This window comes from Callithrix jacchus, chromosome 8 (assembly GCF_049354715.1).
Source record: "Callithrix jacchus isolate 240 chromosome 8, calJac240_pri, whole genome shotgun sequence".
Classification (NCBI taxonomy): domain Eukaryota; kingdom Metazoa; phylum Chordata; class Mammalia; order Primates; family Cebidae; genus Callithrix; species Callithrix jacchus.
Genome location: NC_133509.1, coordinates 134,391,323 through 134,409,031, shown reverse-complemented (window position 1 = coordinate 134,409,031; position 17,709 = coordinate 134,391,323). Strand labels below are relative to the sequence as shown.

Genomic DNA, 17,709 nt, shown 5'->3' with positions numbered 1-17,709 from the left:
AGGCAGAGGCAGCCTGGGCAGAGCCTCCCTAGAGTCCCGAGCCGTGGGAGGTGGCAGGCCTTGCCTGTGGTTGTGGCCCTGGGTGCTGCAGGTGGCTGGCCCAGGCCTGTGAACGGTGCCATCTGTGCGGGGACCCAAGGGCAGGATGTCAGAGTGGAGGAGCCAGTGTGGGCCTAGGGGCGGGAGAGTGCTCTCCTCTCTCGCTCTCACTGGCTCCTTCATTCATTCATTCTGTTTATGCAGCTGTCCAACACCTGTTTATGAAGTCCACATTGGAGAGTGAATTGCTGAGATTTGAGCTGGGGAGAGTGGAGATCTATTGATCCCGGCTGTGGGGAAGGATCAGGGGTGTGGAGGGGAGGGTAGAGGGGTCCTCTGAGGCTGTGCCTTTGAGCAGACCCTGCTGGCATGAGGAGCCATGCCCAGGGCCCTTGGCCAACTCAGCCTAGCCCTCCATCTAACCCCTTTTCCTCTCTCCCCTGCAGCAGGCAGGCTCTGGAGAATTCCGCACGCTACGGAAAGGCTTCTCGCCCTACCACTCGGAGTCCCAGCTCGCGTCCCTGCCACCCTCCTACCAGGACTCCCTGCAGAACGTGAGTGTGTGCCCCAAAGAAGCCCACGTGTTCCGGATGAGGGGCTGAGGCTCAGGTGGGCCAGTGACCTGCCTGGGGGAATGAGGATCTGGGTGTCTGACTTCAGCCCCAGCCTGAGGCCCTGTGTCCCTGTGTCCTGCTCAGCGTGGCAGTTAAGAGGTGGAGCCCCAAGTAGGGTGACACGCAGGAGGTGCGGGGCAGTGTCCAGAGGCCACATGCGCAGGGCTGCCCCTGCCCAGCCACTGCCCCTCTGAGCAGCTGGTTAGCCTGTGCCACTCCTTGGCCACAGCAGGGAGAGGGTGCCCAGCTGGCCCTGGAGCTTGGGGCTCAGGTTTGTGGATTCTGCTACGAAATAACCAACTGGATCCTCTACCCCTACCTGGCTGACCTGCCCTGGAGGGAACGGGACGGCTCCCGGGAAGTGGACCCTAGCTTGGGGCTGGGCCCCATGGATAGATGTGATGGCGGCGGGAAGCAGTGGGAGTCCAGGTCTACTTGCCCTCCTCTCATGAGGGCCTCACCTTGTTGTGGGGCTTCCGCCTGGGGGAGCCCTGGCGGGCGAGTCGCTAATGCTGTCCTTGTGGCGCTTGCAGAGCCGTGTGTGGAGGTGCTTCTTGGGCAGTGTGTGCGGCCGTAGCAGCTGCGCCCCTTCCTCCTCTCTCCCCTTCACCCCTCGCACGCAAGGCTGACCTCAGTCCCCCCTGCAGAGCTGGCGAGATCTCAGTGCTGGCGAGACCTCAGTGCCGGCAGCTGGCTCTGCCATCTCTCTCGCAGCTCTTCCACTTTCTCCAGGAGTGCAGCTGTTGAGCCTGTGCAGGCAGCAAAGCTTGCCAACGGCCGATATTCCAAGTATTTATCCAGGAGTCCTGTGGCTGAACGAGGCTCTAATGCTTCAGGATGAAGAGCTCTGAAAAGCCAAGTGATGCCCCCACAGGGCCGGCTCCTTAGCCTTCACGCCCTGGGCCTCCAATGCATTCAGTTCCTGGGAGGGAGTTAGAGCAGCTCGCAGTGACTCAGTGCTGTGACCAGCAGTCCTCCGTGTGGCATCCCGCAGTCCTCCGTGCGGCCTGCAGGTTGGGAAGTTCTGTGCAACCACAGCTGTCACGTGCACTGGGCCTGCCAGACACTGTTCTCCTGCAGGCCTTGGAGAGCACACCCCGTGCATGGGCCCAGCCTCAGGGCCTCACAGTGCTGATAATACGCTGTCAGAGTTCTGGAGTATTCGGGGAGGCTTCCTGGAGGAGGCAGCCTTGGCGGGGGGCCTTCTTGCCCCTTACCTCCTTTTTTCCTCTATATGGCCCTGTGCATGAGGGGCTGTCCCCCACTTTGGAGAGGAGGAAGTGAGGGCCATAGGGGTGGGGTAGTTGGTCAGCCCCTATGGTGAGTGTGTATTGGTGTCTGTGTGTGCCTAGAGGTCAGGGGCCCTCGTGGGGTGGTGCAAGGGTCTCTGCTCCATGAGGCTGGGAGGCCGGGTTATAAACTGAGGTGCAGGGGGCAGGATCAGGGGTGGTTGGTGGAAAGGTCCCCAAGAGTGATTATTGAGGTTCAAGGTGTCTTGTGGGAGGGGCTGCCACGAAAGCTGCAGAAGCTGCCGTGGAGGGGCCAGGGCTAGCAGCCCAGGGGCCGGGCCTCGTGGAGTCACAGGGCACTGGGCCCTTGCTGGGCCCTGGAGAGCCCAAGTTTGTCACTCGGACCCCTGGGGAGAGTGAGGTGATTGTCCGGGGAGGGCCCTCTCTGGGTTCAGACAGTGCCTGGGACTTGGGCCCTTCCAGACCCGGGCAGGTCTCCTTTAAGGCTCCCTGTAGCTCGTGGGCATCTCGAAGGCATGCCAGAGAGGGTCCCTGGGTAAAGCAGGTGACTCTGTGGGGTGCGTACCCCCTCACTGCCCACTGCTGCCCCTACCCTCCAACCGCTGGCTGTCAGGGCAGGTGCCCAGGCTGGCCCCCCGTGGAGGCTGGGAGGTGGGAGGACACCCACAATAGAACATTTTCATCACCCCGGAAAGGTACCCTGTACCCACTGGCAGTCACACCCATCCCCCCTCCTCCAGCCACCAGTTGGTTGGTGCTTTCTGTCTCCATGGATTTGCCTATCCTGGATATTTCATATAAATGGAATCGCATGACGTGCGGCCTTCTGTGTCTGGCTTCTTTCACTCCGGATCTTGTTCTCAGGGTCCATCCACAGGTACCCTGTGTTGGTCTCATTGCTTTTTCACGGCTGAACACCGTCCGGTCGTATGGTCAGAGCACTTCTTCATTCCTGGCCGCACATTTGCATTGTTTTCACGTCGGGCTTGCATGAATGGTGTTCTGAGCATTTGGGGACAGGTATTTTGTGGATATATTTTCAGTTCTCTCTGGTGCATGCTGGTATCCTCATTTTGGGCACCAGCTCCAGAGTCCCACAGACTTGGGTTCAAGGCCCAGCCCCATTGTTTATAAGCTGTTTGGTCTTGGGCAAGCCATTCTCTTAGCCTCACTCTCTTCGTCTGTAAAGTGGGCACGTAGGCCAGCACTTTGGGAAACCAAGGTAGGATTGCTTGAGTCCAGGAGTTCAAGACCAGCCTGATGAAACCCCGTTTCTACAAAAAATACAAAAATTAGCTGGGCATGGTGGTGTGCACCTGTGGTCCAAGCTGCACTGGAGGCTGAGGTGGGAAGATTGCTTGAGACTGGGAGGTCGAGGCTGCAGGTGAGCTGAGATTGTGCCACTGCACTTCAGCCTGGGTGACAGAGGGAGATTCTGTCTCAAAAAAAAAACAGTGGGCATGTTTGGATGTATAGAAAGATAGTGCCTGCCTGGAGCAGTGTAGCAAGCCCTCAGTGGGCACTACCACCCTAAGTGGGCACCTAGTCAGTGGGAGGTGTGTGTGACCCAAGGGGGCTTAGTTCTAGTGCAGAAGGGGCCCCTGCACCCTGGGAATGCCCTGGAGGTAACACTGGGACTTTGTCTACTTCTGGTGTCACTTTCACCATCCCAGGCCACGCCCTTGCTGGCACCCACCACTGCCCAGTGAGGCAGGCAGGAGAGGGGCAGCTTATGCCGCCCCACCCCTACATTCCTGGCTTCCCTCCTGCCTGTGCTGCAGGAATCCCAGCCTCCTGGATCTGGGGGCTGTAACAGGACAGGCAGCCCAGGAGTCTGATGCAGATGGGGACATAAGGCCAGAGGTGCCAGGGGCCGGCTGGCACATGGACTGTGTTCTGTAGGGGAAGGTGCAGGCAGGTGCCGGTGCCCAGGTCTCCCAGGGCCGTGTGCGTGTGTCTGGCGCCCCCTGCTGGCTGGCTTGGGGAGTGCCACCTTCTGTGTCAGGTTGGGGCACCACCCCCTTGTGCTGCCCTAGGGGGAACCCCCAGCATCCCTGTTGGGTCCCCACACCACAGAGACCTGACAGCCTAGGCTGGAGTTAGGAGTTTGCACACACCCTGCGGCAGAGAACACTTTCTATTGTCCAGACAAGGAAACTGAGGCTCAGCATGGGTTGGGCCCAACTCAGTGATGCTTTCCAAGACTCCAGTGCTCTAGGGGGGCCTCCGGAGGTGGCAGCTCCCAGGCCCCCTAGCCCCAGGGGTGGGGACTGGTGTCCGACTGGAAGCAGGAGCAGGTCAGCCTGCGGAGCCCTGGGAGCAGGTCCAGGCCAGGGTGGGCGGGGAAGGCCCCAGGGGTCAGCTGCCAGGCCTGCAGGAAGTTCCCAGCCCTGAGGGTGGCAGAGCCCAGCCCTGCAGTGTTAGGTGGCCCCTAATGCGGGCCTGGGCAGGCGAGATTCCAGTCCAGCTCCCTGAGCCTGTGAGGCTGTTGGGAGGTGTCATCCAGGCCCCATTTACAGAGAGGGCAGCAGACTTAGCTGCCAGGGTCGGCCCAAGGATTGCCAGAGTGGGGAGCCTTGAAGACTAATGGAAAGCCCACTTCCTGTTCCCTCCCTGCCCACAGGGCACCACTGAGGGATTTCTGTCTGGTTTTGGGCACTTGTAAGTTTCCCCTAAGCCTGTCCCAGCATCTGGTGACCTCCCAGTTCCTGTTGGTCCCCCTTGGTCCCCACTGCAGCCAGAAGCAGAAGCCCTGCGCTTGGCTTCCCAGCCGCATGGATCCTTGCAGGCAGGAAGCTGGGGGTGGGACCGCCTGCTCCTGGGTAGACATGCATTGTCTGACAGAGGCTGGGTCCCCTCCCCAAGGCCTGATGTGGGAGCCGGGCACCTGGTGGCCAATTCATCCCACAGGGCTGGGAGGTAGCAGCGGGGAGGCTGGGTCTCGGGGTGCTCAGAGTGGAGCTGGCCTTGCCCACAGGGGCACCAGGGTAGAAAGGGGAAGGGACTTTGGATTCAGGTGCCACGGTTGAGTCCAGACCTTCCTGGTCTTGCTGCGATTAGGGTCCCTTTCCCTTCCTGGGCTGAACTTGCTTTCCCTGCAGAACAGGTGCTAGGTCTTATCTGTGGGAGGCTGTAGGGGAGCCCAAGAGGTGTGGGTGGACCCTGGACCACCCCTTTTGCCTCTGTGCTGTCAGGGACCATTTTATCTGCAGAAGACCTGGTGGCTGGGACTGGCAGGTGGGGCTGTGGGCTCCTTGGGGCTCCGTGCTCACACCTGCCTCCTCTGCCTCACCCCGTCCCCTTTTCCTCCCACCTGGCCCCTGGCCCCTGAGAATCAGTGCTTTCTTGAGCCACTGGTGGTGCTTGTGGCCACCACATGGGAGCCAGCCAGGGTGAGCTGAGATGTGTGATTCCCTCCCCCAGGGCCCAGCCTGCCCTGTACCTGAGCTGCCCTCACCCTCCTCTGCCAGCTACAGCCCTGCAGGACAGAAGCCGGAGGCTGTCGTGCATGCCATGAAGGTGAGGGCCACGACCCGCTCCCTCAGGAGCCCCAGATGCTGGGTGTGCCATGGGACTGTGGGACCTTTGTACCTGGGGGCATCCAAGTGGCAGGGGTGGGGGGTTTCATCTGTGTATGGGTGGCTGGGTGACCATGGCTGCCTGGAGAACTGTGAGGGCAGAACTCAGAGGTGGCAGTCTTTAAGTGTGTCACCTGTCTGCCACACCTGAGCCACTGCAGCTAGCAAGACTGAGGCCTGGGGTTGGGATGGCAGGCGTCCCACTAAGCCAGAGAGTTAGGGGCAGGGGAGGGGATGGAACTAAGCTCAGGTCTCCCAGGCCCAGCCTCTGCAGGTGCAGGTCCGATGGGCTCCGGTTTCTCCAGGCTGTGTACACCTGAGCACAGTCCCCACTCCCGGGCCCCATGACATCTCACACGTGTGCACAGACATGCCCACACATACTCCCACCCCCTCCACGTTGTGAGTGCCCACTCATCTCCAGCAGGCCCTGGGTTGGAGTGAGTCCACCTGTCAGGGTCATCCCTGCCCTGCCTGTCTCCCTCCCTGCAGGTGGCCCAGCCACGAGCTGCTTCCCTTGGGCATCCACAGCGTGAGCAGGCTGAGGAGATGACCTGACCCTCAGTGTTTTCCACGCTTGTACCCAGGGTCCCCACAGCTTTGGTTTGCAGTGGGGAGGCTGAGGCTCAGGGACCAGGTGACTTGCCCAAGGTCTGCCGGTGGCCTCTGACCCTGACCCTGAGGCCTGTTTCCTTTAGGTCCTGGAGGTGCATGAGAACCTGGACCGGCAGCTCCAGGACAGCTGCGAGGAGGACCTGAGTGAGAAGGAGAAGGCCATCGTTCGCGAGATGTGCAACGTGAGGCTTCTGGGTTGGGGGCCGCGGACAGGCACTGGGAGGGCACCCGGGGCCACCCAGCATGGCCACACCCTTCCCTGAGTGGGACTCCATTTCTCGAATGCTCAGCCACAACAGGGTGGCTTTGGACAGCTGTGGGGAGGCCTTGGAGGCACTGGGAGCCCCGGCCAGTCATCACCTCGCTGCCCCCTGCCCCTCCCAGAAGGCCCCTAGTCTGCAGATCCGCCCTCCCCAGTAGTGCCGTGCTGGGGGTTCCGGATAGAGCCTTAGCCCCCTAATCCCTGGGACCGGTCTTGTTTGCCCCAGATGTTCCTGGGTGTCTGGCCCCTGGGCCTCCCAGCTTGCTGGTGCCGCCTGTGGCTGCTGGCTGGGCAGCTGGTGCTCAGAGCAGGAGGTCCGGTTGGAACCTTCCGGCCTACCAGGCTTGGGCCACCCAGGAGAGCCCAGTGCCCCACTCAGCTGGGCACCATCGGTGGTCTCCTTGGGTGCTGGCAGGAGCCATCGGGAAGGGGTTTCATAGGGTCTGAACCCAGGGCTTATAGGGGCGGGATGGGAGCTCTGAACTGTGCAGCCCCTCCCTGATATCACCTGGTGGGGCCCGTGGACCCTGCTGGACAGTTGCAAGGCCTGATAGTGAGGGTGGCGTGCAAAAACCTAGTGTGAGTATCTCTGGGCCTGCAGTGGCCTCTGTGTCCCTCCCGGCCTCATGGCTCTGAGGACACGGGCAGTTCTGCAGTGATGAGGCAGCAGGTGTGCACAGCTGGCGCGTGGACGTGGGGCAAGCCCCCTCACATCTTGCTCCCTTCCACAGGTCGTCTGGAGAAAGCTGGGAGACGCAGCCAGCTCCAAACCCTCCATACGGCAGCACCTGTCTGGGAACCAGTTCAAGGGGCCTTTGTAGGGCCAGTCTTCTGTGGACGTGGACTGGCCCCACTGGGGGTCCCCGGGGGAGTTTAAGGCCCCAGCCAATGCAGGACCTCCGGCCGAGCCCGTCTTCTTTCTCTGTGGTGAATTGTACATAGGACGCTGCCCACCCTGGCCCAGCTGCCACAGGTCCGATGCACCGGCCCAGGCCACCATCTCCCGCCTCACACACCAGCAACCTGAGAAGACGAGATGCTGCGACCGTAGCTACGGCAGATCGGCCTGGATGCCTCACTCCCTCTGGGACCCGGGCCTTGAGCTCCATGAGCAAGAGGCCGCAGGCTGCTTCTGAGATCCAGCCCAGGGACTGTCCAGGCTCCTGTGTCCCTCCTGGGATGGAGGGGCCACTCATCAAACCCTCTTCTCCTGTCTGCCACCCACACTGGACGGAGACCACCACTACCTGGGTCTTGCTGCAGGTGGCAGCCCTTCTCGCCCATCTGCTGTGGCCTGACCCCAGGCCCACCCAGCACTGACTCCCTGGCACTGGACAAGGCTGCTCCCTGTGTCTGTGGCTGGCTGGAGGCTGCCCTGGGCCCTTTCTGTGACCCTCAGCCCTGGAGCTCAGGGTCCCCTCACGCCTGGGGATCCATCCCCAGCCACCCAGTGCCAGCTGCTTCTTGCTTTTGGAGGTCACCCCCCTCCCCCAACACAGTCTCTGCAGTGTCCCCCGCCACCCTGTCCCCCAACGCACACAGTCTCTGCAGTGTCCCCCATCACTCTCTCCAGGCCACCCCCTTTTTGGGTTCCTCCTGCCCCACGCCTGAGGCATGCCCCTTTCTGTGGTTTACATGACGAAGGCCCTGGGGAGAGCTTCTGGGCTCAGCCACATGGGATTCTCCTGGTGGGCAGTGCTAGGCCTCAGCTGGGGCTCTGGTTGGCTGTGGCCTCCCCCAGGGACTGGCTGCACCTTAGGTCCCTGTGGACAGAGCTGTCTGGGTTGCAGGTGAGAGTTCTGCTCTTTTTGGGAAGGAGGAGGTCTGACCTGGTCCTGGCTTGTGTGACCTTTAGCAGTTCACGCAGCCTCTCTGGGCCCCTGGTGGAAACGTAGGTCTCTGAGGTTCCTTTCAGCCTTGCTTATGGCTCCAGGCCATCCAGTGCCACAGGGCAGGAGTCCTCACTGGGGGTGTGTGAGCCGCTGGCCGACCTGCTGGGGAGGCCAAGGGCGGGCCAGGCGGAGCCGAGTTCTGCTGCCTTGCCATCCTTGCTTCGGGCGGACAGTTGGTGTCCCCGCTCTGAGCCTGTGTCCTCAGCTGTAAAATGGGCAGCATAAGGCCCTCCTCACAGGATTTCTGGGGATCAAGTGAGCTCTTTGTGTAAATGACCATGTATAAACTGTAAAGTGCAATAGAAAATTTTGCATGTGAGGAAAATAAGGCCTAGTGGGGTAAGTGATGTGGCACATGACAGGTGACATCCTAGAGCTGCAGCGGGGACAGGCCACTCCCCACATCCGCATGCTGCTGTGAGCAGCCCTGGCTTATGAGTCCAGGACCTCACCAGGTCCTCGTCTGACTCCTTTGCTCTTTCAAGGGTGTTCAGAGCCCCACCTGAAGACCCCAGAGAGGCTGTCTTCCTACCCAGCAGGTCTCCGGCAGGCCTGAGGTGGGGACGCAGGCAGGAGGGAGGTGGCTGCCCTGTCCCTCTCCCTAGCTGGTGGATTCATTCTGAGCAGTTGTCGCTGCCCGTTTGCTCTCAGGGGAAAGCTCACGCCCCCCATATTAGCCCAGGGGGAAGTGAGTGGGTGCTGGTGATGGATGGTGTGGCGCTCCTGCTGTGGCTGTCACCAGGAGGCTCTTTGGGAAGGAGGGTCCCTCGGTCAGGTGGTGCTCTCCCGGTCACTAGGGGTGTACATATGAAGTTAGGTGAACACCTGCTGGTCATGGTACCCAGTGATTCTTGCCCACGTGGGCAGCTGGGCAGAGGCCCTTCTGGGTCTTGGAGTCTAATGAAGAGCAGAGCAGCCCAAGGAGTGTGAGTCAATTTTGAGTGGGAGCCAAGTCTGGGAACCTGTGTGCATCACGTTGGGTCAGGTTGGCTTGGCCACCACTGAAATAAGCAATAAGTATGGGCTCCTGGTACCTGTGGATCTCCTGCAAACAGGTCCAGAGAACAGCCTGGAAGCCACCTTTCCCCTCAAGGGGACGGACCCTGTCCTTAATGCTGCAGTGGCGTCCAGGGATCAGTGGAACATTGCTCTGAGAACCCTCCTGCCTGTTACGGAGACAGCACAGAGCTGGTGCCCCTGAGCCAACATGGCACTGGGATGGCTTTCCAGGACAGAACTGTCAGTGGCAGTCACATCTCAACAGCTGATTTTAAAGGCCAGCAGTAGCGACACCATATGCCTGAGTACAGGTGGCAGTTGCAGAGCACTGTGGGCGGAAAGAGGGTCAGACGGGGCCTCCCACGGGGAATCCTGGGGATGCTGCAGCTCAGGGTGACTACTAGCTCTGAAAGCCCCCAGTGGGGGTGCCCTTTCAGATGCCCCCTTTCCATTTCAAAGGCTCAGATTCTTGATGGTGAAGCTGGCCGCAGCACTGGCACCTGGCTTCAGTGTCCACCGTGACGGGTGGTCTCCTTTCTCGCCTCAGCCAGGCGGCCAGGCCCATCCTGGCCCAGAACATGCTGAGCACGTTTTGTAGGGGGGCACCTTCTTATCCAAGTTACTAGCTACACACCAGTGTTTAAAGAGAAAAAAGTGACCTTTCATTTTTTTTTCTTGAAACTTGAGGAAACAAGATACATACTACTGATTTTTTTTTTTTCTTAAGGAAAACAAAGTGCATGACTGCAGAGTGGTAGAGGTGTTTATTTTTCATACTGTGGGGGAGTATTTGTGCTGCTTTTCGGAGATGGACTGGAACATCTGCTTTCTGTCCTGGGCCCGGCAGCTACGTCTATTTTCTGTAGAAGGTGCCACCGTGAGACCCGGAGCCACCCTTTCCTGCCCTGGCACGGTGTAGAGCTGGGAGCCTGTGACTCCCGGCCTGTTTCTACCTTCTAGCCAACCACTCTGATGTGGGAGACAAGAATAAATAGAACTTTTTGATAGTGTGGTAAAAACACTGATTTGAACTATTTTAGTAAAAGGAGTAACAAGATTGTGATAGTGTATACTTTGAGCTAGATAAATAAAGGCCTCTTTGTGCGCCTCCTGGCTGGCTGCTCAGTGTGTTTCTGTCGTGGGGGGCAGGGCCAGAGATGGGCCACGGCCCCTCAAGCACCTCAGATGGGGGTTCATTCGGGGTCCCTCAGGGTAGATGGTGAGGCTGCTGCTCCTCCAACTGCCTCCGTCATCACAGGTGGGTTGGTTTCAAACCCAAGCCTGTGTCTGACTTCAGAACACGTATTCTATGCACCAAGGCAGGCACGGGACAGGCAGGCTGGCTTGGCAGGCAGCTGTGCCGATCCACCCAGAGTGCCTTGGGAGACACTGGGGTTGGCTCTCTGGCCAGGCCTCTCCTGGATCCCCAGGGTCCGGAAGGAGGAAACGGCCTTCTGCAGATTCTGTAACCCAGGGACTGCAAAGGCCTGCAGCCCCACCTTCCACCCGTAACAAAGAAAGGGATAGTTTCAGAACTGCTTTTATTTGGATAACTGACTGAAGGAGTCTCATTTGTAACCAAGATGGAATTCACAGTATGTTGTTGCATTGACACTTAAAAAATATATCTCTATGTACAGGAATTTGCAAATAGATGTAAACATACATTACTTTCCAAATACATTTCTCCCCTTCTCCCTGGAGGAAAGAGAAAAAAGCCATCCAACAGGCAACCCCTTCGAAACAATTTTAATAAACATCTATAAATGAAAATGTGGTTCCTCTGACCCTTCTGGGTGTCATGGGAGAGAACGTTATTGAATGAAAATGACAACAGCTTGACTTCAGATGGAATTGGACTATTAAAAATTGAGTTTCCAGGAAAAGTAGGCACTGATTTCTAGAAGGAAACTAACTCCTTACCGAAACTATTTATTGAGCCAATATGGCTGGTTAGCATCTTCCCTAGTACAGAGTAACCCAGCGCAGGGCTCCCAGACGTGAGCTGAACTGAGTGCACATGGTCAGACTGCAAGGGCACTGATGAGGCTACTCTGAAAGCTGGCTGTCCCTGTCCTCCAGATGAGGACCACCCCGATTCTATCCCAGGGGCCTGGTCCATTCCTCCCATACTGCAATGGTCACGCATTATACAAGGTACCCTGCTGCTTCCCCACTTCAACTACTCTGCAAGTCGATTACAAAAACTTGTTTTTTTTTTAAAAAAAAAAAAAAAAAAGAAAAGAGGCTCACGTTATCTCATCCAGGCTGCCCGCCCCAGCCCCCCAACTGGAGGCATGCCCGGTGGGGGAATGGGCGGGGGCACAGGGGGCTGTCCTCCAGGGGGCACAGCAGGAGGTGGGTAGCTGGCTGGTGGCAGGCCCAAGCCTGGAGGAGGGTGAGGGGGGACTGCGTGGGTAGGGGGCAGGCGTGGGGGTGGGGGTGGGAAGTTGGGGTTATAGGTGGGTGGGGGTGGGGGGTAGCCAGGAGTAGGAGGTGGGATGGCAGGTGGGGGGAAGGAGGCCGGGGGAGGAGGCACAGGTGGCGGAGGTGGGTTGGGTGGGTAGACATGGGGGTGGTAGGGCAGGTGTGCAGGCGGGCCGTAGGCGGGGGGCAGGGCACCATAGGAGGGCCCCTCGGCCTTCATCATGGACTGCAGGCTCTGGTAGCCCTCTCCAGACATATAGGAGCTGGTGGTGGACATCCCGGTTATGTAGCTGGAGGGGGGTGGGGGCGGGGGCCGGTGTGGCAGCGGTGGTGGCTGGTGCACAGGAGCCGGGTGGGCCGGAGGAGGAATCTGGACTTTGGGGAGGTCAGTGGCATCCACAGGGCCTGGTGGCTCAGCCTCACCTAAGGCAGCAGCGAGGGGAGGCTTCCGGTCTGCAGGAGAGAGATGCGTCAGTGCCTGGCCTCTGCCAGCAACGGCTGCTCTTTCAGTGCCTCCCGGCCCTTCGGGCCATCTTTAAAGAGGAGCAGGGAGCAGCTGCCACCTCTGTGGCCCAACACATGGGCCCATGCCCCATGTCCTGATGCCACCAGATATCTCACCACCATCTGTCAAAAAGGCCCTCCGCTCTGTCTGGGATGACCTGGGGTTTTCCTTCCCTCAGCCCTGACCACACCACCCACAGGCAGTCTCGGCAGCACACAAAGCCCCCTTGTGCCCTGGCCCCGGCCCCTCTTCCTCCTGCAACAAGCGTGGGGGCTCTGTTTTTCTGCCCGTTTCTGCCTTCAGAATCTGAGCCCAGGAGTCAGGACCATAATGAACTCCTGTCTGTAGCACTGGCATTTTTCAGAGAGCCTCAGAGTTATTAGTCAAATGAACTGATGGCATTAAAACAACTCTGTACAAGCCTCTGGCACTCCCAATGTATCCATCAACGAAGCAATTGAGGTTCTACTCAAGACGGGCTACATACACCCCACTGCATGCTCTCAGGAGCAGTCTCCTTGAGAGGAGTGTGTGCATGCGTGCTGTGTCTGCGTGTGTTAACGGGGACAGGTGGTACCAGGTGTTGAGAACTCCCGAGATACCCGTGCTCAGAACCAGCCACAGGCCCCTCCCGAGCCACCTCCCAGCCCATGAGCTCTCACGCCCACTTCCACCAAAGGCTTATCTACACGTTTTGGCCTGTGGTCCATTGGTCACCATCAGACCCCTGGAAAAAAATGTTGATACACCCACCACAGAGAGCCAAACAGAATGAGTGTCCTTTCCCAAGGCAGCCCAAGAGACAAACCATAGGAGCAACATGAGAAGGACACATGGCTCCAGAGAAAAGCACAAAGAGGGCAAAGACCATCAGAGGCCTCTGTTCCCCCAGCACTTGGGCTGGGCGAGGCACAGCATGGCGTCCTGGTTGTGTAGACATGGACACTGGTGCACAGCCTGTCTGATCTCGTCAAAGTGAGCATAAGCGGGATTTCAGGTCAGCAACAGGTGTGCCACTGGGGCCCGCCTGTGCAGACCAGTGCCCCCCAGTCCACCAGGTCGGAAGGTCAGACATGCCTGACCTTAGAGAACTGGCTTCGGCTCCAGGTTGGGGCCGGGTGCCCTGGGGTTCTGGAAGCTGACTAAAAAAGAGGTGCAGAAAAGTGCCAACACCCTTTAACGCTTCCTTTGTGTCACTCCACAGCCACCTGCGCCCACAGGCCTGCTCCTCCACCTCGCAGAAGCCAACTCTTCCAACACTCAACCCCGAGGCCTACATCTTCAAGTCACCAGTGCGCCCGCCCTTGTCCTTTGTGACTGAGCTAGAACAGCAAGTGGGGGTCTGTCTCCCTTTGGCACCCCATTCCCTCTCTGCACACTTGCTCCTGACCCAAGTGCCACACACGGCCACCAAACTGCCCCCTAAACATCCCTGCTGACTTGAATGTTTCTTCCCTCAGCCTAGGCCTCCCAGGAGCTACGCTTCCTTCCCTTCGTTACTGCCCAGCTTTGCTGCCTCCACCTTCGGAGGCACCTTGGCTTCCAGGCCCTGCTCTCTTCACCATGGCCTCCAGGCAGTGGCTCTGGCTCCCAGGTCTCACTCAAGTCCCAGGCCTACTCCCGGCCGGCTATAATGGGGGAGGGAGCAGAGCTCTGAGGCCTTCACAGCAGCTCCTCCCCGAGCAAGCCGCCTGTCTGTCTCCTCAGTGCAGGGGCAGCCCCAGACTTGGACCAGGGGAACTGCACCTGGCAAGGTGCTTCCTAAATGCTCCATGAGCAAGGTTCATATTGAATTGGGGGTTTTGGGATTTGGCCCAAAGTGGAAAATGATACCTCTGTCCTCCCAACGCAGAAACACTATCATGATTGAGTGGAAACAGAAATGTCTGTGGCACATCTGTTAGGGACACACGGTGCTGTGAGCCCCAGTGTGAGCCACGTGCACCGACCAACAGTGAGTGCAGCAGGCGGGAGAAGCCGACAGAGGCTCGGAAGCCTCCGGAGCATCAGCCACCTTTCGGAAAGAAAGCACAGGTCACTCCGGCCTTCTCTAGTGCTTCACCTTCTGAAATGGTCAATGGAATGCCACAAGCAAAGAATGCCATCTGCTTTCCAGCTTTTCTCCTCTATTTCCACTGGGATTGGAGAGGCTTTCCGGCGTGCCACGCACCTGTGGAGAACTTCTGACTCTTTCATTTACTCTGTACAACTGCTTCTCCGTCCAAATGCACTAGGACGACACCCTGCCGACAGGAAGCAGGTGTGGGAGGCCGGAGCCTAGCACCCACAGTAACCCTGCCTCCATCTGGATAAACGCTCAGCTGGCAGGGTTTGGCTTTCTTTCCTAAAACTGATTCTAATACAATGTGTAGTTTAGCATTTCTGGTTGTGAGAGATCCGAGAATAGTCAGATATACTTAACAATTTACAACATTCTCAAACTATCTGGTGAAAATGAGAAGTTTTTTTTTCTTAAGACAGAGTCTCCTCCTTACCCAGGCTGGAGTGCAGTGGTGCCATCACAGCTCACTGTAGCCTCCACTGCCCAGGGCTTAAGTGATCTTCCCATGTCAGCCTCCTGAGTAGTTGGGACTATAGGCGTGTGCTACCACACCTGGCTGATTTTTTGGACAGGGTCTCACTTTGTTGCCCAGGCTGACCGTGAACTCCTAGGGTCAGGTGATCCTCCTGCCTTGGCCTCCCAAAGTGCTGGGATCATAGACATAAACCATTGTGCCCGGCCCGAGAACAATTTTTCAAAGATTGCTGCCCATGGCTGACGCTGTAAATCTGGGCCCCACAGTCCCCCTTTTCTAAGCTCCCAGGACCTGCTGTGTCCATCATTCAGCAGCAATGTGCACAGCTGGCCAAGGTGCTTCAGCAGATGCTCACCTGGAGGTGGGTGGGCTGGAGGCAATGGTGGGTGAGTGGTCTCAATCTTGGGAATTTTAGGTGGTGGTGGTTCTGCAAAAAAAGAAAAGATTAGAAACGACTCAACTCCTTCCCATGACTAAGCATGTCATAAAGAAAAGATCAGAAACCACTCCAACTCCTTCACATGACTAAGCATGTCATAAAGATCAGAAACCACTCCAACTCCTTCACATGACTAAGCATGTCATAAAGAAAAGATCAGAAACCACTCCAACTCCTTCCCATGACTAAGCATGTCATAAAAGATCAGAAACCACTCCAACTCCTTCACATGACTAAGCATGTCATAAAGAAAAGATCAGAAACCACTCCAACTCCTTCACATGACTAAGCATGTCATAAAGATTAGAAACCACTCAACTCCTTCACATGACTAAGCATGTCATAAAGATCAGAAACCACTCAACTCCTTCACATGACTAAGCATGTCATAAAGATCAGAAACCACTCCAACTCCTTCACATGACTAAGCATGTCATAAAGAAAAGATCAGAAACCACTCCAACTCCTTCACATGACTAAGCATGTCATAAAGAAAAGATCAGAAACCACTCCAACTCCTTCACATGACTAAGCATGTCATAAAGATCAGAAACCACTCCAACTCCTTCCCATGACTAAGCATGTCATAAAGAAAAGATCAGAAACCACTCCAACTCCTTCCCATGACTAAGCATGTCATAAAGAAAAGATCAGAAACCACTCCAACTCCTTCACATGACTAAGCATGTCATAAAGATCAGAAACCACTCCAGCTCCTTCCCATGACTAAGCATGTCATAAAGAAAAGATCAGAAACCACTCCAACTCCTTCACATGACTAAGCATGTCATGAAGAAAAGATCAGAAACCACTCCAACTCCTTCACATGACTAAGCATGTCATAAAGAAAAGATCAGAAACCACTCCAACTTCTTCACATGACTAAGCATGTCATAAAGAAAAGATTAGAAACCACTCCAACTCCTTCACATGACTAAGCATGTCATAAAGAAAAATGTGCTGGCAGAGATTTCTTTGGGAGAAAAAGCACAGAGATGAGCAAGGCTTTAACTGAAGAAGGTTCTCAGCTAAACCATCATGCATGAATCCTGTTAACAAATTGAATGCTACCTCCCTCCAAAAGACCTGCGAGCTTCCACAGGTAGCCCATTCTCCACTCTACCTAAGTTCCCTTGCTGACCACTTCACACTATCCTTCCAACAATGTGAGGCCAGCAGAGCAACCTCTTCATGATCATGTATTACCTATCTGGAGTCCTCCCTGGTACAGAGACACCAAGAAAGGTCCAGAGTAGCAACATCATGTCACTCAGTCCCCTGGGGGTTCACAAGAGAATCTCTACCTTTCTGTAATTTATTTACTCTCTCCCAAATACTGACTTCCCATTGGCAGCATGTCAGAAGCAGTGCATTAACTGGGGTCAGAAGAGCTCTGGAGGCCGACACGCTGATGGCAGGAAGAATGTGCTGCTCATAAAAGCCCAGCAGTCGGGAGCCCTTGAGGGAAACAGCCCACCCTTCCAGGGTCAGGCAGCGGTATGTAGCCAGTGTCCACTAGGTCTCCAAGGCAGCCCACGGGAAGTCCAATCTCTTCCATGTAAGAAGAGAGCGTGCACATCCCAGCTGAAGAGCCCTGTCTTTCTGTTTGCATGTTGAGGCTTTTCCTTCCTGAAATGTACACCACTCAGATCTGAGTCCCCTCTCTGGATTTCCTCGATCTCAAACACAGGCTCGATTCAAGGTCCAGGGACCTCCTCTCTCTTCACCCTCTTCCTCAGAGTCCAAAGCCACTCTAAGTGGACAACTACAAACCTACATTTCTAGTGTCTATCTTGCCACCAAAACCATGGCCCACCCCTAGACCCATTGATCAGCACCCTGCACTCCACCTTTTCCCTCTGCCTCCTGTAGCTGGTATTGCTCTCACTTCAGGAACCCACCTCCTCCCGTTTTCCACAACTGGTAATAGTTAGCTGCAGCTGTCTACATCAGGGCTGTCCAACAGCAGCATAACCGAGAGCCACGTATCTACGATTTTAAACTTTCCAGGAGCCACTTTAGTTTTTGAGACAGGGTCTCGCTGTCACCCAGGCTGGAGTGTAGTAATCATGGCTGGCTGCAGCTTCAACTGACCAGGCTCAGGGGATCCTGCTACCTCAGCCTCCATAGATGCGGCACCACCACGCCCAGCTGATTTTTAAATTTCATGTAGTGATGGGGTCTCCCTACACTACATAACATTGCAGGCCCAGGCTGGCCTCGAACTCCTGGGCTCAAATCATGCCTTGGCCTCCCAAAGTGCTGGGATTACAGGCGTGCCAGGAACCACTTTAACAAGTAAAAGGAACACTCCTGCCTAGGCACCAGAGCAGGACTGGGGAAAAAGAAAAAGGATGAAAATTTATTTAACCCCATAGATCTAAAATTTTATCTCAACATGTAGCCAATATAAAGCTTTAGTAATCAGAGGTCTCACATTCTCCTTTCTTGGAAATCTCTGTGTATTTTGCGCCGACGGTGCTGTGGAATTTGAGCCAGCCACATTTTGAGTGCTCGTAGCCCTCTGCAGCCAGTGGCCTGCACAGCACAGC

The 17,709-nt window shown here is 56.7% G+C and overlaps 1 protein-coding gene, 1 long non-coding RNA gene and 1 pseudogene across 8 annotated transcripts in view; 2 read left to right on the top strand and 1 right to left on the bottom strand.

The window, feature by feature from the left end:
• Positions 1-511, top strand: part of LOC144577471 (uncharacterized) — an 80,265-nt gene extending 79,754 nt beyond the window's left edge. The window contains exon 4 of the long non-coding RNA XR_013521524.1: positions 486-511. This is a non-coding gene — a long non-coding RNA (uncharacterized LOC144577471). The remainder of the gene's footprint in view (positions 1-485) is intronic.
• A 6,658-nt stretch (positions 512-7,169) lies between these two features.
• On the top strand, positions 7,170-10,360 carry LOC103795929 (uncharacterized; annotated as a pseudogene). Its single transcript, XR_623572.4, has one exon. The product of XR_623572.4 is annotated as an uncharacterized LOC103795929 (transcript).
• A 415-nt stretch (positions 10,361-10,775) lies between these two features.
• Positions 10,776-17,709, bottom strand: part of CCNK (cyclin K) — a 30,263-nt gene continuing 23,329 nt past the window's right edge. For all 6 annotated transcript variants that reach the window (XM_054240349.2, XM_078335729.1, XM_078335730.1 and 3 more), the window contains 2 exons: positions 15,074-15,145; positions 10,776-12,129 (listed from right to left, as the gene is read on the bottom strand). In XM_054240349.2, coding sequence (XP_054096324.1) covers positions 11,504-12,129; positions 15,074-15,145 — 698 coding nt within the window. In that variant the 3' untranslated portion in view covers positions 10,776-11,503. The remainder of the gene's footprint in view (positions 12,130-15,073; positions 15,146-17,709) is intronic.